Consider the following 25,664-nt stretch of genomic DNA (forward strand, 5'->3'; position numbering starts at 1 on the left):
ATAGTGACTAATCAATTTGATATTCTCATGGGAAAGATACATACCATATATAAAATCCATCTCTAGGTGGACTGTAGTTCTAAATGTGAAAAGCAAAGTAAGAACACTTCTAGAAATTATTAAGGCTTTTGGTCAGGAAAATGCTCTTAAGCAAGACATGGAAGCAATAAGCATAAAGGTTTTATGTTCACCAAAAGACACCAATAATAGAATGAAAAGGCAGACTACTGAGTGGGAGAGGATATCTGCATACATACATTCTATAAAGCATTCATATCTAGAACATATATCCATTAGAAAGTGGCAGACAATTCAATTAAAAAATGGATAAGAGACTTGAACAGGCACTTCACATAAGAGAATATCTAGATATCAAAAAACATGAAAATGGTCTCAACCTGATTATTAATCTGGGAAATGCAAATTAAAACCACATTGAGATACCACTATACCCCTGCCAGAATGATGAAAATTTTAAAAATGCACAGTAATATTTATTGGCAAGGATGTGGAGCAACTGGAACTCTTGTATATAGCTGCAGGGAGTATAAATTGATGCAGCTGCTTTTGAAAATTGTTTGACATTATATACTTCAGTTTTGTATACAGATAACAAGCAAGTTCTTACTTACTTCTAGGTATAAATCCAACAGAAATGTGTGCACATGTGTCATAAAAGGCAAGAATGTTCACAGTTGCATTACTCCTAATAGTACAAAAATGGAAACAATTCAAGTTTCCACCAATAGTAGATGGTTAAATTATAGCATATTCATAAAGTGGAATACTACACAGCTATCAAAAATGAATGAATGAGGGCGGGCCACGGTGGCTCATTAGGCAAGAATGCTTGCCTGCCATGCCAGAGGACCTGGGTTTGATTCCCAGTGCCTACCCATGGGAAAAAAAAAAAAAGAACGAATGACAGCCTCACAAGCTATGTTGAATGAAAAAAATACCCAGTCCTGACTTCAGACAATTAATAATTTATTTATATCTCATATCACAAAAATTTGTATCTCTTTTGGCCTTTGATAAGGATTAAGTGAATAATGCATGTCAAGTGCTTTACAATCACTTGGCTTAATAAATGTCAGCTATTACTTATTATTATGTTTTCTCAGCAGACCACCTTTCTGGAAATGTGCAGTAAAGAATGATACAGAAATTGTATATTTTTCGTAGTGCATTATCTAATTTAACTTGTAAATTCAGTGTATTTGAACATCATAATTACATGGAATTTTGAATAGGTAGTGAGATCTTGTTTGTTTGACCAGGTTAGTGTGATGCCCCAATATATCCCAGATTAATTTGGGCAGAGAATAAAATTCATGATATTCTCACAAACAGTGAGGACAACCCATTCAATAGGCTGACCCCTCAATCTTAGAGTTCACACCTGTGAAACTTATTCCTACAAACAAGAAGTGAACCTTATTTAGAGTCACCCCCAAAGAACCTCTTTTGTTGCTTAGGTCTGGCCAACTTGGCTGATGAACTCACTGTCCCACCCCGTACATGGGACATAACTCCCAGGGGTATAAATCTCCCTGGCAATATGAGACATGACTCCTGGGGATGAGTTAGGACCTGGCATCTTGGGATTGAGAAAGCCTTCTTGACCAAGAGGGCAGAGAGAGGAATGAGACAAAATAAAATTTCAGTGTTTGAGAGATTTCAAACAGAATCAAGAGATTAATCTGGAGGTTACTCTGGAGATTATTCTTATGCATTATATAGACATCCCTTTTTAGTTTAAGGTGTATTGGAGTAGCTAGAGGGTAGTACCTGAAATTGTTGAATTGTATACCAGTAGCCTTGATTCTTTTTAAAAAATTTTTATTAATAAAACCAATCAACATACAATATGACATTCTTTTATTTCATCACATAGTTGTATATTCATCATCATGATAATTTCTTAGAACATTTGCATCAATTCAGAAAAAGAAATAAAAAGAAAACAGAAAAAAATTCATACATACCATACCCCTTACCCCTCCCTTTCATTGGTCACTAGTATTTCAATCTACTAGATGTATTTTAACATTTGTTCCCCCTATTATTTATTTATTTTTAATCCATATGTTTTCCTCATCTGTCCATAAGGTAGATAAAAGAAGCATCAGACACAAGGATTCCACAATCACACAGCCACATTGTGAAAGCTATATCACTATACAATCATCTTCAAGAAACATGGCTACTGGAACACAGCCCTATATTTTCAGGCAGTTCCCTCCTGCCTCTCTTTTATGCCTTAACTAAAAAGGTGATATCTATTTAATGTGTAAGAATAACCTCCAGGATAACCCTTTGACTCTGTCTGGAATCTCTCAGCCATTAACACTTTATTTTATCTCGTTTATCTCTTTCCCCTTTCGGTTAAGAAGGTTTTCTCAATCCCTTGATGCTGAGTCTCAGCTCATTCTAGGGGTTTTCTCAATCCCTTGATGCTGAGTCTCAGCTCATTCTAGGATTTCTGTCCCATGTTGCCAGGAAGGTCCACACCCCTGGGAGTCATGTCCCACGTAGACAGGGGGAGGGTGGTGAGTTTGCTTGTTGTGTTGGCTGGAGAGAGAGGCCACACCTGAGCAACAAAAGAGGCTCTCTTGGGGGTGACTCTTAGGCCTAAATTTTAAGTAGACTTGACTTATCCTTTGTGGGGTTAAATTTCACATGAACAAACCCCAAGATTGGGGCTGAGCCTATTGCTTTGGTTGATCCCACTGCTTGTGAGAATATCAAGAAATCTCCACTTGGGGAAGTTGAATTTTCCCCCTTTCTCATCATTCCCCCAAGGGGACTTTGCAAATACTTTTTTAATTCACTGTTCAAATCACTCTGGGATTTATCAAGACATCACTCTGGATAAACAGTAGCCTTGATTCTTGAAAATGATTGTATAACTTTACAGCTTTTACAAAATGACCGTGTGATTATGAAAACCTTGTTGCTGATGCTATCCTTTATCTAAGATATGAGCAGATAAGTAATAAATAAGAACAAAAATTAAATAAGGTGGGGGGTTAAGGGATAAAAAAAAATTTGGGTAGATTGCAATACTAGTGGTCAATGAGAGGAAGGGGTAAGGGGTATGGGAAGTATGGGTTTTTTCCTTTTATTTATTTTTCTTGAGGGATGCGAATGTTCTAAAAATGATATGGTGATGAATACACAACTATGTGGTCATATTGTGAGTCACTGTACACTTCAGATGGACTGTATGAGGTGTGAAAATATCTCAACGAAACTATTAAACAAATAAAAAGAATGGTGTAGAGCCTTCTACAATGCCATCTAATACCCCTAACGTTCTCTCTCCAACCGCTTCCTCCACATTTTCAAAATTGAGCCTTGATCTCTTTAAGAAGTCAGCCATGACTGGGCACAGAGGGCTGCTGGGAAGACCCGCCCAGCTGAAACTTGGAGCACGATGGGAAAGAAGGGCGGAGTCTAGGGCTGTGCACGCGCGGCTGGCTGGGTATTGCGTTGCAATGGTTCATGCGGAATAATTCCAGTAAGAGAAAATAAGCCTCATCCCCGCGCGTGGGTCTTGCGCCCCTTCCCCATCCTCTGCCCTGCACCCTCCCCGGGAGGGAAGCAGTGAGGTGACCAAAGGAGTGCGGCCGGGCGGGCAGCGGAAGGGGTCTCGTGGGGCGTGGCGGGAACTGCGGCCACGTGATAAGGCGGGCGCCCGGCGGGCTGCACGGCAGATGTTGCTGCACATTTTGTCGCAGGGCCGCCCTGACAGGCATTGGCAGGTCGTGCTCTCGTCGTCAGATACAGCGTTGCCGTATTAGTGCTCACTGACTGGCGTGGGTATTATTGGTTGCGATACTCAGGGGAGGGACGAGCGTCAATAGGTGGTTGTAACTGTGGCAAGTGGTGAAAAGTTTTCCTCTGAACAGGCTTTTAAGTCAATTGCCGATGTCTTTGCCTGGTTTGACCATTTGGATAAAGACAACTTTGGAAAGCTGCTTTTTTTTTCTTTTTGCTTCAGGTTTAATACGTCCTCTTTAGGACGTTAACATTTTAAAGAAAAGGAACCTACTGAAGGGCTAGCACGGTTTCTTGTTTACAGGAAGACGATTATGAAACAGCGCTCAGGGCTAACTCTTTCCTGGGCAGGGCTGGGCATGGCCCCATGGGGACCCTGAAAAATGCAGGTGGCCCACTTTAAGTACGTGCTTGCTTATTGTTCAATCGCGATGTTATCCTGAGCCCTAATCTGTGGTTAGGCCGAGATATGGGGCCATTTTTGCGGAGTCTAAATTATAGGTGCGGGTGGGGAGGTTGGTGTGCCCCACTTTGAGAAATAAAACCTGAGATGGACCTCCAAGAACTAATTTTCATGGAGTCAGAAACTATTTCTGGGCCCATTCTTTTCAGAACTTCCTCCTTTGTCTTGGTCTTCTAATTTATTCCCCTAAGCAACTTTTAACATATGAAAAATCGGAGTACTTTTCTTTAAAGATGTTAGGGAAATGGTAGCTACTGGAATACTTTTTCTTATATGAAGGCAGCCACTAAAGGAGCAGAAAGTGGGAGGAAAGAATAGAGTTAATCCAGACGATTTCTGAAATCCTCACCTAAAGCCCTATGCTATTAATATAGGTATTAATAGCAAAACTATTAATATAGGTAATGATGAAAAAAAGGGACTGAGCATGAATACCAATCCTTTATGTTGTGTTTTAGGAGTCCAGCTATCCATTACCAAGAAGAAATCTATTAGTTTTAGACTGGGCAATTCCTTTACATAAAAAATTAGAATGAAAGAAAGTTTGGATGGTGAATGTTGCAAAGCAATGGCCCCACAGCAAGAGCTTCTGGACAAAATTAAAGAAGAACCTGACAATGCTCAAGTAAGCATTTATCTTGTTTTTTTAAAAATTCCTTCTATAGGTAAATTCAAAATTGTAGTTAGGCCATTTCTGGTTTGTAAGTTAAAACAACCCAAACTAATTTTTTCCTGATGTGATGGGTCTACCGATCAATTTTTCTGTTCTTTGAATGCAAAAAGATCTTGGTTACTATATGAAATTTTTTTTTCTGCAGAAGGAAAGTAATAATGTATTTACATTCCCCTCACCCTTATTTGGCATTTCTTTTTTTTGTTTTCTAGTATCTGAGAGTAGATTGTGTTTTTTTTTTTTTTGTCAGTTCTGTAAATATTTATGGTTTCCTCTATGCTGGGATCTGGATATTCACAAATGAGCAAAACCAAATTAGTTCCTTCATTCATAGAGCTTATGGGTTAGTAAGGGAGATAGACCTTTTACAAGTAAATAATCAAATAACGTGTGATGAAAGACTATCTAGTGCTCTAGAAGAAAAGATTAAAATGAGGAATGTGACCTAGTTTTCGTTGGGAGTAGGGCGTGGCTGGTGAAGCCCTCCCTAAAGAAAAGGTGAAGAACTGCCAAAACCGGTAGTCCTGGAACAGAAAAGGTATGAAAATGGTGATGAGGATGATAATGATAATTATAACAACAACAATAATACTAATAATATGTGGCATTAACATGTAAACAGAATATATCATAATAATATGTAATATTATTAATGTTAATTTATTATTAATACTTACATATACTTATAGTATGCCAGCTTGTGTTCGGAAAGGGCATTCTGGCCTCTCTTGAGGGAATCAGATTAGAAAGCATAAATCAATGTGGAGAGACCAGTTGTTTTGGCAAGAGACTTTGTTGTCCCCTCTTGGACGATTCTTTTGCTTTATACATTGTGGTTATTGATTTTATTGCATAAGCAAAGCAGATGTTTTATTTCTCACATCACCTTAAAGGTAGTCATATCAGGACAGGGATACCAGATAGGTTTCATCTCACTCTTTAAGTCCTTGCCTTTCTGGAGTGCTGTGCTGGTAAGAGTTCTGAGATAATGTTTACAGGTTGTAGGGTGGGGGATAGTGGCTTCCATGACATTCATTCATTCAGTGAGTTTTTATTCCTGCTTATTTAATCTATAGCACTTCTTGAACACTTGTTAAACAGTTTACATCTATTAATCCATATGATGTTCTCAACCTTGAGAATTAAGTACTATTATTCTCACTTCACATGAGGAAACTAAAACACAGATAGGCACTTGTTAAAGGTCATATAATTAATAAATGGTTGAGCCAGGATTTGAACTGAGGCTAATTCAGGAGCCAAAACCCTTAAGCAGGATACTCAACTGTATTAGTTATTTGTTTTCAGAAGAGCTAAAAGTTATGGCACCTGCCCTCAAAACAGTTTAAAATGTAATAGGGAGAATAGGGAATGAGAGGGCTAGTGTTTGTTGAGTGAGTGCACATTGTCAGAAGCAATGGCGAATGCATTCTTATTTAAATGCTACAACTATATGAGGGACATATTCTTTCTCCCTTTTTACAAAGGGGTAACTATTGCAAGGAGAGTTTAAGTAATTTATACAGAGTCACAAAGCTAGGAAGTATCAGAACTAGAATAGGAAATTAGTTTTGACTGGTTCCATATTATTCTTTTATTGCTTTGTGCCACCTCCATACAAATACAAAGTCACAGTAAATTTAGCATGTCATGATACCATTTCCTGAGGGTCTAGGAACAGGATTTTGAGAGCAGCAATAAGTATAGTTTGGAATCTGGTGTGTTTAAGAGGCTCATTAGACATTCAAGTGGTAAAGTCAAAGAGGCATTTGCACATATGAATCTGGGGTTAGAGATTAGAAAGTTATCTGTAAGTATAGAGTAGTCAGATAAAATATAGATGATAATTTCATTTATTTCTCCCTTGTAAATACAGCTTTAAAAAGAATAGTTCTCAGCATCAGAAAAGCCATGTGTTATTCCCATATATCCAAGATTACATTTGAAAAATAGATGTAACTATTACAAAAGATTCTCCAGTTCTACAAGTTTGTGTTTGTTAAGATTAAACTTAGTCTAATACCTTGTAAATTTTGGCTTTTGAAGTGTTTACGAAGTGATTAGGATTAGAATGTGGAAGAGATGAATATGATAAAATTATTTTTTGCTTGAAGTTTTAGTTTACTTAGATACACTGTATTCATTTCTCTCTTTTTTTAAAGGAGTATGGATGTGCCCAACAGCCAGATTCTCAAGAAAGTGAACTGAAAATTAGTGCTGTGTTTTCAGTCAGTGACAATTCTCTTGGTAAGAAATAGGCCTGCAGAAGCTAAATACAATTAATATTTGTTTATTCTGGGTAGAATAATTGAGGGACAGCACCTCCTTTTGTAAGCATTTCTCGTCCTTTAGAGTAGCGTTTTTCAAACTGGGTAGTTGGTCTTGACCAGCATTTAAAAAGATGGACTAGATTAAGACTATATCAAAGTGTAATAAATGTAGCAAGAAAATACATTGTTTCATGAGACTTCTGTTTCAGTTGTTAAATTATATATGTATACATGCAAATGTATACATACTGGGTTGTAGGTTCTTACTGTGGGTCATGGTAAAAAGAAGTTTGAGACCCCCTGGTTTGGAGTGCCTATTGTCTCATTAATATTGAATTTCAAGACTTAGGAAATTTGTTCTTTAAGAAGAGAGACTGAATATATATTCATCCTGTTACTAAAACTTGTTTTTTTCTTCTTATTTTGTTTTATAGCCCAACAGTTGACTCCAGGCTTTCAGTTTTCTCCTGCATCATCTGGCCCAAATATATTGCTTCCTTCAGTTCCAGCCATAGCTCTTCAGGTTTTTTGTTCTGGTTGTAAAAAAATACTTTATAAGGGACAAACAGCATATCATAAGACAGGATCTACTCAGCTCTTTTGCTCCACACGGTGCATCACCAGATATTTTTCATCTGTCTGCCTACCACCTCCTCCCAAGAAAACCTGCACAAACTGCTCAAAGTATAAAATTCTTATATTCCTTTCTTTAACATTTTCATGTCATACTCATGAAATTAATCTGAAAGGGCAAATTTAGTTTTCTATTTTCTGGAGTGTTTATTATAATAGCACTAAAATAATATGGATTGTATTACATAGCAGGAATTATACATCTAAATGTTTATTATTCTTGTAAAAATAGTTACTTGTCACTGACTGTTTCCACAGTGCTTCTCTTATTCAAAACTTTTTTGATCTTTCAATTTTGTATTGCTTTTGGGGCTTATGAAATATGCCTTTAAAGTAGGCTAGATGACAAATCTGTCTTTTCAGCCTGGGTTTGATTTTTGCAAATTTGCAAGATTGTCATAGGAATACAGTAGATTATTAGACTGAGTCATACTGTTAAATATGAGATTTGATTATAAAATTAAAAAGTAGTTCTTATGGTTTTTATAAATTAAAAGAGAAATGAGAAAAAATGTTTTGAGCCGTGTCGATGTATTTGCAGCAAGAGATCTGGTTTTTCCAAGATAAACGTTAAGGGATAACACTCATTTGGATGGATAAGGTTTTGGAGTGTGTTTATATTTAAATGTGCACAGATTTTCCTTAAAAAATCTTTCTCATTGCTTTACTTATCTATACATTATGCCATTGAAAGATTTAGCTTTTCAAATTTTGTCTATTTTTAATAGAAAAATCACTTTTCAAAGTTGGTATCTCATCTGTGTGTGATATATCTACTTGGTTTCCGAGATTCATTGTCATATTTTTAAGGCTAGGTTAGTTTTAGAAAATTGACATACTTTTGTTGTCATCATCTTTATTATTTCATAGTTCACTGTGGAACAGTAGTCCTGCATCATAAAGGTACAGAATGGAGGCAGAATAAAGACACAGGATGGGAATATCTAAAAAATAGTATATAACTACATGGTCTCTAGAATCAAACTGCTTAGATTTGTATTCTGGCTTTGTTGCTTATCAGCTATATGATTTTAACAAGTTATTTAACCTTTCTGATTCAATTTCCTTATCTATAAAATGTGAATTACAGTTAATACCACATAGTGTTTTTGTGATAATTAAATTGGATAATTTGAATAAAAATCTTAGAACAATGCTTGGTACATAGTAAGTACTCAATACATATTACTCTATTATGTAATATTATTGCTATTATTGGCCTCTACTGGTGTCTTTTTGGGGGGGTACATTGTCCAGGAATCGAACCTGGGTATCCCGCATGGAAGGTGAGCATTCTACCACTGACCCACCCATGCACCTTCCACTAGTGTTTTTAATTAATGACTGTTTTCTTCAGTTTTTATACTTGTCAGAGTGACAATACTTAGCCTCCTGATTTCACCATTCTATTGCTTTAGTGTTTATTGCAACAATAAGCTCTTACAAAATAACTCTAGAAAGCTCACAGAACACAAAATTATTCTTGTTCTTCCTATCTCATTCTTGCATCCATTTGTCCTTTGATGTTAAGCCTTAACAGCCCTTTTGCCATCTGTTTCTTTGATCTCTTCAGCCATAGCTAATTTTTATATATCATACTAATCTTTACAGAAAATTCTGTTGTTTGTGTTTCCCAAATCTTATAGTTTTAATTTCCTTTTCTCATTCATGTTTCTACACTTGGCAGCTGCTGGCTAGTAAGAGGACAAGTGCTTGTAGTCTGGAGTTATGGGATTACTGTTGAATTTAGTCCCACTGGCTCCAGCAGATGAAACCTAGCTGGACCTGGAGGCCTCACTGTTTTTGTCATGAGTATCAGGCTGGCCATGTTTTAAATATAATTCTCCCTTAACACATCTATGAATTAGGTATTATAAACCCCATTAAATGCATGAGGAAATTTAAATCTTAATTGTCTCATATAATTCAGCTGAGAAGTAACAGAACTAATAATGAATCAAAGTTTTCAGATGCGTTATTCAGGGCATTTTTTTACTATACAAAAGCTGCCCCACTAATGTAGTTATTTTAGCTCACGAAGAGGAAAAAAATACAGTTGTAATGAACATGTTTCATTTTGCCCTTGTTATTTATTCATAGAGAAATTTTAAATCCAAAGGATGTGATCACAACCCGATTTGAAAATTCTCCTAGCAAAGATTTCTGCAGTCAGTCATGCCTATCTTCTTATGAGCTAAAGAAAAAGCCTGTTGTCACCATATATACCAATAGCATTTCAACTAAGTGCAGTATGTGTCAGAAAAATGCTGATGTAAGTTAATTTTATCTTTATGGGTTTCTGCTCTAAAGTCAGAGATTTTTAGTTGTGCTTATTTTGCTTGTTTATATGTATTTTTATTTCCTAGATTCGATTTGAAGTTAAATATCAAAATGTGGTACATGGTCTCTGTAGTGATGCCTGCTTTTCAAGATTTCACTCTGCCAATAACCTTACCATGAACTGTTGTGAAAACTGTGGGAGCTATTGCTATAGTAGCTCTGGTCCTTGCAAGTCTCAGAAGGTTTTTAGTTCAACAAGTGTCACGGCATACAAGCAGGTATGATTATGAGTCTATTGCATATAGTTAGGCCTTCTGAATTAGTTGCACAGGGATGAAATGCAAAATGAGAATAAGCTGTTCCTATCAGTTGATCCAGGTGTGTGATTTCTTCTCCACAAACAGTATAGTTTCTGATACTGTAAGGGATGATTATGATAATGAGATGAAATAGGTGAAGGTTCCCTTCATTGCCAAGAATTCATAAATGTAATTTCATAATTTAGTGTGAGTGAAATATTTTATCAAATATTGATTGTAAAAATGACTATGATTGCAAATAAATTACCAAGAAAAATTAAAATATTATAAAATCAGTGAATCTAAAGAAAACATCTTTCCCTTTTTAAAAATATATTTTAATTGTATTTTGTAATGAATTGTAACTATTTGGCAGCATTGCTCTGTTAGAATATTTTAGATAATTTTTATTTATCTTAATGAAAAATGGATCAGTTTGGTTACTAAATATATCACTTTTAAAAAATATATATTTTTACTGAAAAATCTTCACACTCTTAGAGTCCATACATGATATAAAATCTGTATCTCATAATATCATTGCATAGTTATGTATTCATCAGCATGATCATTTTTAGAACATTTGCATCACTCAAGAAAAATTAATAAAAAGAAAAAGAAAAACTCAGACATCCTAGACCCCTTACCCTTCCCTCTCATTGACCACTAGTATTTCAATCTACCCATTTTTTAAGCTTTATCCCTTCTGTTATTTATTTTTTAATCCTTATTTTTTTACTAATCTGTTCATATCCTGGATAAAAGAGCATCAGACACAAGGTTTTCACAATTACATGGTCATACTGTAGAAACTATATAGTTACACAATCATCTTCAAGAATCAAGGCTACTGGAATACAGTTCAGTAGTTTCAGATACTTCCCTCTAGCCATTCCAATGCATCATAAGCAAAAAAGGGTATCTTCATAATGCATAAAAATGGCCTCCAGATTAACCTCTCGACTCTCTCTGTAATCTCTCAGCCACTGAAACTTTATTTTGTCTCATTCCTTTTTTCCCCCTTTTGGTCAAGAAGGCTTTCTCAAACCCTTGATCCCAGGTCCCAGCTCATCCTCATGAGTCATGTCCCACATTGGCAGGGAGATTTATACCCCTGGAAGTCATGTCCCACTTAGTGAGGAGGGCAGTGAGTTCACTGCCAGGTTGGCTTAGAGAGAGAGGCCACATCTGAGCAACAAAAGAGGCTTTCTGGTGGTGACTCTTGGGCATAATTATAAGTATGCTTAGCTTTTCCTTTGCAGGAATCAGATTGAGGGCTTAGCCTGTTGAATGGGTTGCATGAATATCATTAATTCCCCAGATGGGGAAATTGAATATCTTTTCCTTTCTCCCCACAAGAGGACTTTGCAAATATTTTTTATTCTCTGCTCAAAGTACTGTGGAATATATTGTGGCATCACACTAACCTGTAAAAACCAACAGGATCTGACACCATATTTAAGACTCCATGTAGTTATGGTTTTCAAATAAACTGATCATACAAAATAAATTAGATAATGCACTACCCAAAAAATAAACTTTGCACCAATTAAACATCCCTTCCTTTGATGTCATACAGAAGTTTCAGTTTTAGAATATGGACCATATCATCTTGTACTCTGTATTCTGATTTCCCTTAATCCTATCCAGATCAGCTTCATTCATATCTCTAGTTGAAGTCTGATCACTTTTTCAATTTTTTAATAGTTGCTGTATGGGGTAATGCTGACTTTCATAACTTCAGTGCTCTAACTCTGAATCTCAGCTGTCATACATACCTGAAGTTTAAGTGTACGACCAGATTATACTCAAATAGCTCAGTATCTCAGAATTTAGAAATGACAGTTACAACTGAATGTATGTGATTCCTGTAAGTGCTTACAATTTTGGACTCCATTCACAGTACACTCCAACCTGATAACCCATGCTTTCAACTTCAATTCTCTCTTGAGTGTGTATATTATAGTTAGTCTATAGGAGTGAGGCATGATAATATTTATCTTTTTGTTTCTGCCATTTCATTTCCTTAAGGTTCATTCACCTAGTTGCATACCTCACAACTGCATTCCTTCTTATAGCTACTTAGTAGTCTGTTGTATGTATACACCACAGTTCCTCCCTCCTTTCCTCAGCAGTTGTACCCTTAAGCTACCTCCATCCATTGGAATCTCAAACATGAGCCCACATGGCTGCCATAAACACCAGTGTGCAAATGTCCATTCATGTCCCCACTCTCAGTTCCTCCAGGTTAAATTTACCACTTCTATATCAATTTAATTAATGCTGAATGAATTGGGGTTTTAAAATATACTATCATTTAAAAAGATATAAATGGTAATTAGAGGTTTTATTTTAGTTAGAAAGTTTGATTTATTTATTTATTACATTCTCCAAGCAGTTGGTAATACACTTTCATCATTGAAAAGTATCTTTTTTCTGGGAATTACAAATTTGGGGCTCTAGTTATTGCTTTCACAGGAAAAGAATACATGTTATTTTTATATATGACCTGCAAATAATTTTTTTTTTTTAATTAGAGAGCTTGTGTGGGATACAGAACAATCATGCATAAGATACAGAGTTCCTGTATAGAACCCTATTATTAACACCTTCATTTGTGTAGAAGAATTGTTACAATTGATGAACATACATTTTTATAATTGTACTATTAGTTATAGTTCATGGTTTAACATTGTGTTCACTGTTTGTGTTGTACAGTTCCATAGATTTTATTTTTTAACTTTTTATCCTAGTATCAGACAACCTAACATTTTCCCTTTTAACCACATTTCAATATATAATTTAGTGCTGTTAAATATGATCACAATGGTGTGCTTCCATCATTATCATCCATTAACAAAACTGTTGTGTTGTCACAAATAGAAACACTGTACATTTTAAGCCTATTCCCTGTCCCCACACAGTCCTCTGGTAACCTGTATTCTAGATTTTAACTTTCTGATTTTTTTATTCTAATTTCATACCAGTGAGATCATACAATATTTATTGTTTGTGTCTGGCTTAGTGTATATATATATATATATTTGGGTTATTATGTTTATTACATAATAACAAGGTTTATTCATGTTATCCCATTTATCAGAACCTCATTCCTTTTTAATTTTTTTTAAATTTTATAAAAATTTAATATACAAACGTTCTTGACATACAAACATTCCATACATGATGTACAATCAGTGGCTCACAATATCATCACATAGTTGTGTATTCATCACCATGATCATTTTTTTTGAACATTTACATAACTCCAGCAAAAGAAATAAAAAAGAAAAAAGAACAAACTCATGCATACCATACCCCTTACCATTGACCACTACTATTTCAATCTACTCAATTTATTTTAACCTTTGTTCCCCCTATTATTTTTTTTTCTTATACATATTTTTTTACTCACCTCTCTGTACTCTAGATGAAAGGAGCATCAGATACAAGGTTTTCATAATTACCCAGTCACATTGTAAAATGTAACATTGTAAAATGTAAAATTGTAAAAGCTATGTCATTATATAATCATCTTCAAGAAACATGGCTACTGGGACACAGTTCCACAGTTTTAGGTACTTTCCTCTAGCCACTCGTAATACACCATAAACTAAAAAGGGAATATCTGTATAGTGCATAAGAATAACCTCCAGGATTCCATCTCAAATTTGTTTGAAATCTCTTAGCCACTGACACTTGATTTTTGTCTCATTTCTCTCTTCCCCCTTTTGGTCGAGAAGAACTTCATTCCTTTTTATGGCTGAATATTTATACCACATTTTGTATTCATCAGTTGAAGGACACTTGGGTTGCTTCCATCTTGTGAATAATGCTGCTGTGAACATTTTGGTGTGCAACTATCTGTTCAAGTCCTGCTTTCAAATTTTTCTGAGGAACTACTAAACAGTTTTCCACAGTGTCTACACCATTTTATATTTCTGACAGCAATGAATGAATTTACCCATTTCTCCATGTCCGCTCCAACACTTATAATTTTCTGTTTTTTTAACAGCAGCATTCTGGCGGGCATGAATTGTTATCTGGTGGTTTTGATTTACATTACCCTCATTGCTAATGATGTTGGGCATCTTTTTATTTGCTTTTGGCCTCCCTCATGGCTAATGATGTTGGACATCTTTTTATTTGCTTTTGGCCATTTGTATGTCTTTGGAGAGATGTCTGTTCAAGCTTTTTGCCCACCTTCTAATTGGGTTGTTTGTCTTTTTATTGCTAAGTTGAAGGGTCTCTTTTTATCTTCTGGCTATTAATCCTTTATGGGATTTGTGGTTTCCAAATATTTTCTCCCATTGTGTAGGCTACAGTTTTATTTCCATGATAAGTTCTTTGAGAAACAAAAGTTTTTAATTTTGATGAGGTTACCTTTATTTTTTCTTTTCTTGCTTGTGCTTTGGGTATAAAATCTAAGAAACCGTTGTCTAAAACAAGGTCCTGAGGACGATTCCCTACATTTTTTTTCAGGAGTTTGATAGTTCTATCTCTTATTTTTAGGTCTTTGATCCATTTTGAGTTGAGTTTTGTGTAAGGTGTGAGGTCTAGGCTGTCCTTCATTCTTTTGCAAATAGAGAGCCAGTTTTCCCAGCACCATTTGTTGAAGAGATTGTTCTTTCCCCTTTTAGTATTCTTTGCCCCCTTGTCAAAAATCAGCTGGCCATAAATGGGAGGATTGATTTCTGAGCTCTCTGTTAGATTCCATTGGCCTATATGTCTGTCCTTGTTCCAAAACCTGGCTTTTTGATTATTGTGGTTTTAAAATTGAGAAGATTGAGTCCTCCAACTTCGTTGTTCATTTTCAAAATGGCTTTGGCTGTTTGGGCACCTTACTTTTCCATAGAAATTGATGATCGACTTTGCCATTTCTGCAAAAAAAGTTGTTAGATTTTGATCAAAATTGTGTTGACTCTATAAATTGCTTTGGGTGCAATTGAATCTTAACATTTATTAATCCAGTCCATGAACGTGGGATAAACATCCATTTATTTACATCTTCTTTGATCTCTTTTACAATGTTTTGGACTTTTCTGGGTACAAGTCCTTTCCATCTTTAGTTAGATTTCTTCCCGGATATTTGATTTAGTTGCTTTGTAGATAAATTTTTTTTTACTATTTCTTTTTCTGGTTGTTCTTTGCTAGTGTATAGAAAATTACTGATTTTTTTGGTGTTATCGTGTACCCTGCCCCTTTGCTGAATTCATTTATTAGCTCAAAGAGCTTTTTTGTGATGGTTCAATATTTTTGGTCTCATGTCATTGACAAATAGGGAAAATTTTACTCCTTCCTTTCCAATTTGGATGCCTTTTATGTCTTTTTCTTGACTAATTGCTCTGGCAAGAACTTTGAGTACTATGTTGAATAAAAGTAGCAGTAGGCGTCCTTTTCTTGTTCCTGATCTTAGAAGGAAAGCTTTCAATATTTCACATAAAATGTTATTAGCTGTTACCCTTTATCATGCTGAGGGAGTTTCCTTCTATTCCTAGTGTTTTAAATGTTTTTATCAAGTAGGGGTGATGGATTTTGTCAAATGCCTTTCTGCATTAGTTGATATGATCATGTGTTTTTTTTTTTTTAACTTTTTTTTATTGAATAGTATAACATATATACAAAGCAAAGAAATAAAGAAAGCAATAGTTTTCAAAGCACTCTTCAAAAAGTGGTTACAGGACAGATCCCAGAGTGTGTGATGGGCTACCATACAGTCCTCTCACATTTTTCCTTCTAGCTGCTCTAGAATATGGGAGGCTAGAGGGCTTAAATACTTTTCTATCATCACAGTTGACTTTTTTTCCTTCTTTTTTTTGTGAACAATAACATATATACAAAAAACCCTATAAATTTCAAAGCACAGCACCACAGTTAGTTGTAGAACATATTTCAGACTTTGACATGGGTTACAGTTTCACAGTTTTAGGTTTTTACTTCTAGCTGCTCTAAAATACTGGAGACTAAAAGAGATAGCAATTTAATGATTCAGCATTCATGTTCATTGAAGTCCTATCTTATATATATATTTCCACCATATCCTTTGATCTTTCCATACCTCTCTTTGGGGTTGTTTGGGTTATGGCAATTCTTAAGTTTTTGATATTGGAAGGGTTGGTCACTAGTATGGGGTAGGGAGATGAAACTATCTGATGTTCTGGAGAGGCCGGGCTAGGTTTCAAGACTTATCTGCACCAGAGACCCATCTGGAGGTTGTAGGTTCTGGAAAGTTATTCTAGTGCCTGGAACCCTTGTGGAATCTTATATATTGCCCTAGGTGTTCTTTAGGATTAACAGAAATGGCCCTGGTTGGGGGTTGGCAGGTTATGATAGAGGTCGCAAGGTCTACCTGAAGCTTGCGTAAGAGCAACCTCCAGAGTAGCCTCTCAACTCTATTTGAACTCTCTCTGCCACTGATATTTTATTAATTTCACTTCTTTTCCCCCTTTTGGTAAGGATGGAATTGTTGATCCCACGATGCCAGGTCTGGTTTCATCCCTGGAAGTCATCTCCCACATCACCAGAGAGAGTTCACTCCTGGATGTCATGTCCCATGTAGGGGGAAGGACAGTGATTTCACTTGCAGAGTTGGGCTTAGAGAGACTGAAGCCACATCTGAGCAACAACAGAGGTCCTCCAGCAGTAACTCTTAGGCATGGCTAAGGGTAGTCTAAGCTTCTCCATTACCTACATAAACTTCACAAGAGTAAGCCTCATAATTGAGAGCATGGCCTGTTGATTTGGGTATCCCTGAAATTTGACACAGTATCAGGGAATTCTCTGATGGTAAGGTTTAATAGTTCCATAGTCTTTCTCCCCTCCCTCAGGGAACTTTGCCAATACTTTTTGATTATCTGCTTAATATACTCTAGGATGTATCCAGGCATTATAATAATCTGTACAGGATTAAACAACCTCTTTCTTATTCTGTGCTTCCTGTGTTTCAGTTGTTCAAATGAGCTATACAGATAGGTTGAATTAGATTTTGCACTGCAGAAAATTTTAGTTCCAGTTAAAATAAACCTTTCTTCCATCGGTCTTAAAGAGTATGTGTGGTTCTAAAATATAGACACTGCCTTCCTTACCCCTATGTTCTGAATTACTTTAACCCCAACCTGTTCATCTTCATTCTTATCTCTAATATCAGGATATATATATATAAAACAGCCACTCAAAATCCAGAAATAATAATCACCACTTGGACTTCATGTGTCTGCTAAAAGCTTACAATCGGGTGGGCTGCTGTGGCTCAGCATGCAGAGTTCACGCCTCCCATGCTGGAGACCCAGGTTCGATTCCCGTTGCCTGCCCATGCGAAAATAAATGAATAAATAAAAATTAAAAGCTTACAGCCTAGGCCGCTGTTTTCTTATAAGCATTTTCTAAAGTTGACCATACCATTGTTCTTTTTTATTTCTAGCTTATTTTGTCTCACCAAATGTCCCACATGTTCATTCACATGGTTGCATTCCTCGTGACATTGTTCCTTTTTGTAGCAGCACAACTTTTGTTCAGTGCACCCTTCAGCCCCTGCATTCATCGAGCCTCATGTAGAGGGCCCAAAGTCCACAATCATTCTCAATTTTAGATAATTTCATTGTTCCCAAGAGACGGAAAACCTATAAACATACCCTCACCGAAAAGGAAATCTAAACCTCCTCTTAACTCTTGTCCTCCCACCATGATTTACCTCTGCTGTTGCCGGGGTAGTGCTGATGATTTCCTTTTGAACATAGCTCATAGCATGCAATAGCAGTTTTCCCCCTGTACCCTCAGCTTAAACACTGTTTATACAAGAATCGTATCTTTGAAGTAATTCTTACTGGACCTCATTCAGTTTCTACTGTGAGTCAGTGGGACACATAGGTCCATATAACCCCTTTCAATCTTATTCATCTTCAATATAGTAATATTACTTCTAGACCCACTAGAGAATCAACTTCAGTCCTTTCTATTCCCTTACATTGGAGTTCACCCTCATTAGCAAACGGTTCACCCATCTCTTGAGACTTCTATGTATCTCGAAGTTGCCTATATTCTATATTATAAGCCTCTGATTATACCTTTATGCTGGTCATAAAAATGGAATCATGCGGTATCTGTCCTATTGTGTCTGGCTAATTTCACTCAGCATTATGTCCTCAAGGCTCATCCATCTTGTCATGTGCTTCAGGATGTCATTTTGTCTCACTGCTGCATAATATTCCATCATATGTATATACCACAATTTGTAGGTGGGCATTTGGTTTGTTTACATCTTTTGGCGATTGTGAATAATGCTGTTCTGAACATCGGTGTGCAAATGTCTGTTTGTGTCATTGCTTTCAGCTCTTCTGGGTACATACCAAATAGTGCTGTTGCTGGGTCATAGGACAACTCGATATTTAATTTCCTAAGGAACTGCCAAACAGTCTTCCATCATGGCTGCACCATTATACATTTCCCCCCGCAGTGCATAAGTGTCCTAGTTTCTCCACATCCTCTCTGTGCTTTTTTTTTTTTTAATTTTTTTATTAATTAAAAAAAATTAACAAACAAAACATTAAGATATCATTCCATTCTACATATACAATCAGTAATTCTTAATATCATCACATAGTTGCATATTCATCATTTCTAGAACATTTGCATCGATTTAGAAAAAAATAAAAAAGACAACAGAAAAAGAAATAAAATGATAACAGAAAAAAAAGAAGATTATACATGCCATACCCCTTACCCCTCGCTTTCATTTACCACTAGCTCTGCTTTTTTGAAAGGATATATGTCCCCTAGAAAAGCCGTGTTTTAATCAAAATCCCATTTCGTAAAGGCAGAATAATCCCTATTCAATACTGTGTTTGAAACTATAATCAGATCATCCCCCTGGAGATGTGATTTAATCAAGAGTGGTTGTTTTGCTTTGTTTTTTTAATTAATTTTTTAAATTAAAAAAATATACAACAAACGCACACATTCTTAACTTTATATCATTCTGTTCTATATATATAATCAGTAATTCACAGTGTCATCACATAGTTGCATGTTCATCATGATCATTTCTTAGAACATTTGCATCAATTCAGAAAAAGAAGTAAAAAGACAGCAGAAAAAAATTCATACATACCATACCCCTTACCCTTCCCTTTCATCACTAACATTTCAATCTAAATTTATTTTAACATTTATTCCCCCTATTATTTACTTTTATTCCATATGTTTTACTTGTCTGTTGATAAAGTATATAAAAGGAGCATCAGACACAAGGTTTTCACAATCACACAGTCACAGTGTGAAAGCTATATCATTATGCAATCATCTTCAAGAAACATGGCTACAGGAACACAGCTGTACATTTTCAGGCAGTTCCCTCCAGCCTCTCCATTACATCTTTACTAACAAGGTGATATCTATTTAATGTGTAAGAATAACCTCCAGGACTACCTCTTGACTCTGATTGGAATCTCTCAGGCATTGACACTTTATTTTGTCTTATTTCACTCTTCCCCCCTCAGGTTGAAAAGGTTTTCCCAATCTCTTGATGCTGAGTCTCAGTTCATTCTAGGGATTTTCTCAGTTCCTCTATCCTGAGTCTCAGCTCATTCTGGGATTTCTGTCCCATGTTGCCAGAAAGGTACACACCCCTGGGAGTCATGTCCCACGCAGCCAGGTAGGGCAGTGAGTTTGCTCGTTGTGTTGGCTGGAGGGAGAGAGGCCTCATCTGAGCAACAAAAGAGGTTCTCCTGGGGGTGACTCCTAGGTCTAATTTTAAGTAGGCTTGACCTATCCTTTGTGGGGTTAAGTTTCATATGAACAGACCCGAAGACTGGGGGCTCAGCCTATAGCTCCGGTTGTCTGCACTGCTTGTGAGAACATCAAGAATTCAACTTGGGAAAGTTGAATTTTCCCCCTTTTTCACCATTCCCTGAAGGGGACGTTGCAAATACTTTTTTATTCACTGTTCAAATCACTCTGGGATTTATTGGGGCATCACTCTGGACAAACCCACAAAATCTCATGTTCTGCTCAAGGTTCCATGTACTCTGTGGTGTTCAATTAAGCTGTCTACATAAGTTATATTAGAAATTGCACTAGTCAAAATATAAATTTTGTACCAAATAAACATTTTTTTTGCTTTAGTCCCACACATAAGTTGAAACTTTAAAATATTAATTACCATCTATTTTCAGTGCCCTGCAGTAATGACATTCCTTTGTTCTTCATGCAAAAACATTTTTAAAATTTGTACATTTAGTCACTATCATTATACACTCTAGGCATTCCTAGATTATACCATCTCAGTCTTTATCATCTTTCTTTCTGATTTCATTTGTGCCCCCAGCCCTCTTCCCTCTAACATTCTCACATTCAGCTTCATTCAGTGTTTTAATGTAATTGTATTACAGTTAGGTAGCAATGTGCTGTCCATTTCTGAGTTTTTACATTCAGTTCTGTCACACGATCTGTATCCCTTCAGCTCCAATTACCCAATATCTTACCCTATTTCTATCTCCTCATGGTCTCTGTTCCTAACAAAATTTTCCAAGTTTACTCACTAATATCAGTTCATATCAGTGAGCCCATACAGTATTTGTCCTTTTGTTTCTGGCTAATTAGCATAATGTCCTTGAGGTCCATCCATGTTGTTACATACTTCAGAACTTGATTCTGTCTTACAGCTGCATAATATTCCATTGTATGTATATACCACAGTTTGTTTAGCCACTTATCTGTTGATGGACATTTTGGCTGTTTCCATCTCTTTGCAGTTGTAAATAATGCGTTATAAACATTGGTGTGCAAATGTCTGTTTGTGTCCTTGCCCTCATGTCCTCTGAGTAGATACCTACCTAGCAATGGTATTGCCGGGTCATATCGCAATTCTATATTTAGTTTTTTGAGGAACCGCCAAACTGCCTTCCACAGCGGTTGTACCATTTGACATTCCCACCAACAGTGGATAAGTGTGCTTCTTTCTCCACATCCTCTCCAGCACTTGTCATTTTCTGTTTTATTGATTAATGACCATTCTGATGGGTGTGAGATGATATCTCATTGTGGTTTTGATTTGCATTTCTCTAATAGCCAGGGAAGTTGAGCTTCTCTTCATGTGCCTTTTGGCCATTTGTATTTCCTCTTCTGAGAAGTGTCTGTTCAAGTCTTTTGCCCATTTTGTAATTGGGTTGTCTGTCTTTTTGTTGTTGAGTTGAACAATCTCTTTATAAATTCTGGATACTAGACCTTTATCTGATATATCGTTTCCAAATATTGTCTCCCATTGTGTAGGCTGTCTTTTTACTTTCTTGAGGAAGTTCTTTGATGCACAACAGTGTTTAATTTTGAGCAGTTCCCATTTCTTTCTTTCTTTCTTCAGTACTCTGGCTTTGGGTGTAAAGTCTAGGAAATTGACTCCTAGTATAAGATCTATAAGATATTTCCCTTCATTTTCTTCTAAATAGTTTTATGGTCTTTGAGCTAATGTTTAGGTCTTTGATCCATTTTGAGTTAATTTTTGAATAGGGTATAAGATATGGATCCTCTTTCATTCTTTTGCATATGGATGTTCAGTTCTCTAGGCACCATTTATTGTAGAGACTGTTCTGTCCCAGGTGAGTTGGCTTGATTGCCTTATCTCATCAATTCTTAGATGAGAGGGTCGACATCTGAATACTCTCTTCTATTCCATTGGTCAGTGTATCTATTTTTATGCCAGTACCATGCTGTTTTGACCACTGTAGCTTCATAATAATGCCTTAAAGTCAGGTAGTGTGAGACCTCCGACTTCATTTTTTTTCTCAGGATACTTTTAGCTATTTGGGACACCCTGCCTTTCCAGATAAATTTGGTTATTGGTTTTTCTACTTCTAAAAAGTAAGTTGTTGGGATTTTACTTGGTATTGCATTGAATCTGTAAATCAATTTAGGTAGAATTGACATCTTAACTATATTTAGTCTTCCAGTCCATGAACACGGTATGCCCTTCCATCTATTTAGGTCTTCTCTGATTTCTTTTAACAGTTTCTTGTAGTTTCCTTTGTATAGGTCTTTTGTCTCTTTAATTAAATTTATTTCTAAATATTTTATTCTTTTGATTGCAATTGTAAATGGAATTCCTGTCTTGATTTCTCCCTCAGATTGTTCATTACTAGTGTATAGAAACACTACAGATTTTTGAGTGTTGATCTTGTAACCTGCCACTTTGCTGTACTCATTTATTAGCTCTAGTAGTTTTGCTGTGGATTTTTCGGGGTTTTTGACATATAGTATCGTATCATTTGCAAACAGTGAGAGTTTTACTTCTTCCTTTCCAATTTTGATGCCTTGTATTTCTTTTCCTTGTCTAATTGCTCTGGCTAGAACTTCCAACACAATGTTGAATAACAATGGTGATAGTGGACATCTTTGTCTTGTTCCTGATCTTAGGGGAAAGTTTTCAGTTTTTCCCCATTGAGGATGATATTAACTGTGGGTTTTTCATATATTTCCTTTATCATTTTGAGGAAGTGCCCTTCTATTTCTATTCTTTGAAGTATTTTCAACAGGAAAGAATGTTGAATTTTGTCTAATGAATTTTCTGCATCAATTGAGTTGATCATGTTGTTTTTCTGCATTGATTTGTTGATATGGTGTATTACATTAGTTGATTTTCTTGTGTTAACCCGTCCTTGCATACCTGGGATGAATCCTACTTGGTTGTGGTGTATAATTCTTTTAATGTGTTGCTGGATTTGGTTTGCTGGAATTTTGTTGAGGATCTTTGCATCTATATTCATTAGAGAGATTGGTCTGTTGTTTTCTTTGTCTGACTTTGGTATGAGGGTGATGTTGGCTTCATAGAATGAGTTAGGTAGCTTTCCTTCCTCTTCAGTTTTTTTGAAGAGTCTGAGCAGGATTGGTATTAATTCTTTCTGGAATGTTTGATAGAATTCACCTGTGAAGCCTCTGGTCCTGGACTTTCCTTTTTGGGGAGCTTCTTAATGACTGATTCAGTTTCTTGTGATTTGTTTGTTGAGGTTGTCTATTTCTTCTTGAGTCAATGTTGGTTGTTCATGCCTTTTTAGAAAGTTGTCCATTTAATCTACATTGTCATATTTATTAGCATAAAGTTGTTCATAGTATCCTGTCATTACTTCCTTTATTTGCATGGGGTCAGTGGTTATGTCTCTTCTTCCATTTCTGATCTTATATTTGCATCCTCTCTCTTCCTCTTTTTGACAATCTTGCTAAGGGTCCATCATTCTTATTGATTTTCTCAAAGAACCAACTTCTGGTTTTGTTGATTTTCTCAATTGTTTTCATGTTCTCAATTTCATTTATTTCTACTCTTATCTTCATTATTTCTTTCCTTTTGCTTGCTTTGGGGTTAGTTTGCTGTTCTTTTTCTAGTTCTTCCAAGTGGATAGTCAATTCCTCTATTTTTGCTCTTTCTTCTTTTTTGATATAGGCATTTAGGGCAATAAATTTCCCTCTTAGCACTGCCTTTGCTACATCCCATAAGTTTTGATATGTTATATTTTTGTTTTCATTTGCCTGAGATATTTACTGATTTCTCTTGTAATTTCTTCCTTAACCCACTGGTTGTTTAAGAGTGTGTTGTTGCGCTTCCACACACTTGTGAATTTTCTGGCACTCTGCCTATTATTGATTTCCACCTTTATTCCTTTATGATCTGAGAAAGTGTTTTGTATGATTTTAGTCTTTTTAAATTTATTGAGACTTGCTTTGTGACCTAGTATATGGTTTATCTTTGAGAATGATCCATGAGCACTTGAGAAAAAGGTGTATGCTGCTGTTGTGGGGTGTAATGTTCTATAAATGTCTGTTAAGTCTAGCTCATTTATTGCATTATTCAAATTCTCTGTTTCTTTATTGATCCTCTGTCTATATGTTCTGTCCATTGATGAGAGTATGAAATTGACTTCTCCAACTATTACGGTAGATGTGTCTATTTCTCTTTTCAGTGTTTGCCTTGTGTATTTTGGATCATTCTGGCTTGGTGCATAAATATTTATGATTGGTGTGTCTTCTTGTTGAATTGTTCCTTTTATTGATACATAGTGTCCGACTTTGTCTCTTTTAACTGTTTTACATTTGAAGTCTAATTTATTGGATATTAGTATAGCTACTTCTGCTCTTTTCTGATTGTTATTTGCATGAAATATCTTTTCCTAACCTTTCACTTTCAATCTGTGTTTATCCTTGGGTCTAAGGTGTGTTTCCTATAGACAGCCATATAGATGGGTCCCATTTTTAAATCCATTTTGCCAGTCTATGTCTTTTGATTGGGGGTGTAATTCATTAACATGTAGTGTCATTACTGTACAGGCAGTACTTTCTTCTACCATTTTGCCTTTTGGATTTTATATGTCATATCTAATTTTTCTACTTTTTACCTTTACTGTCAGTCTTTCTTTCTATGCTCTTCTCCACACCTCTCTCTCCTGTCTTTTTGTACCTGTCTCTAGTGCTCCCTTTAGTGTTTCTTGCAGAGCTGGTCTCTTGGTCACAAATTTTCTCAGTGATTTTTCATCTGAAAATGTTTTAATTTCTCCCTCATTTTTTGAAGGACAATTTTGCTGGATATAGAATTCTTGGTTGGCAGTTTTTCTCTTTTAGGAATTTAAATATATCATCCCACTGTCTTCTCGCCTCCATGGTTTCTGCTGAGAAATCTACGTGTGTCTTATTGGGTTTCCATTGTATGTGATGGATTGCTTTTCTCTTGCTGCTTTCAAGATTCTCTCTTTCTCTTTGACCTCTGACATTCTGATTAGTAAGTGTCTTGGAGTATGTCTGTTTGGATCTGTTCACTTTGGGGTACGCTGCACTTCTTGGATCTGTAATTTTAACTCTTTTATAAGAGTTGGGAAATTTTGAGTGATAATTTCCTCCATTAGTTTTTCTCCTCCTTTTCCCTTCTCTTCTCCTTCTGGGACACACCGCCACACGTATATTTGTGTACGTCATATTATCATTCAATTCCCTGAGTTCCTGCTCGTATTTTTCCATTCTTTTCCCTATATTTTCTTTTGCTTGTCAGATTTCAGATGTTTTGTCCTCCAGTTCCTTAATCCTGTCTTCTGCCTCTTGAAATCTGACATTGTAGGTTTCCATTGTTTTTTTTCATTTCTTCTACTGTGCCTTACATTTCCATAAGTTCTGTGATTTGTTTTTTCAGACTTTCGATTTCTTCTTTTTGTTCATTCTTTGCCTTCTTTATATACTCCCTCAATTCATTGATTTGATTTTTCATGAGGTTTTCCGTGTCTGTTCAAACATTCTGA

The 25,664-nt window shown here is 35.9% G+C and overlaps 1 protein-coding gene across 4 annotated transcripts in view; it reads left to right on the forward strand.

The window, feature by feature from the left end:
• Positions 1-3,434: 3,434 nt before the first annotated feature.
• ZMYM6 (zinc finger MYM-type containing 6) overlaps positions 3,435-25,664 on the forward strand; it is a 56,581-nt gene continuing 34,351 nt past the window's right edge. For 2 of the 4 annotated variants that reach the window (XM_077150371.1, XM_077150374.1), the window contains exons 1-6: positions 3,435-3,523; positions 4,705-4,871; positions 7,082-7,166; positions 7,624-7,873; positions 9,923-10,094; positions 10,189-10,380. In XM_077150371.1, the coding sequence (XP_077006486.1) occupies positions 4,779-4,871; positions 7,082-7,166; positions 7,624-7,873; positions 9,923-10,094; positions 10,189-10,380 (792 nt within the window). In that variant the 5' untranslated portion in view covers positions 3,435-3,523; positions 4,705-4,778. Of the gene's footprint in view, positions 3,524-3,692; positions 3,822-3,848; positions 4,187-4,704; positions 4,872-7,081; positions 7,167-7,623; positions 7,874-9,922; positions 10,095-10,188; positions 10,381-25,664 lie in introns of those variants that run through there. The other 2 variants (XM_077150372.1, XM_077150373.1) reach the window with 2 other exon arrangements.

Source organism: Tamandua tetradactyla, chromosome 2, assembly GCF_023851605.1.
Source record: "Tamandua tetradactyla isolate mTamTet1 chromosome 2, mTamTet1.pri, whole genome shotgun sequence".
Taxonomy (NCBI): domain Eukaryota; kingdom Metazoa; phylum Chordata; class Mammalia; order Pilosa; family Myrmecophagidae; genus Tamandua; species Tamandua tetradactyla.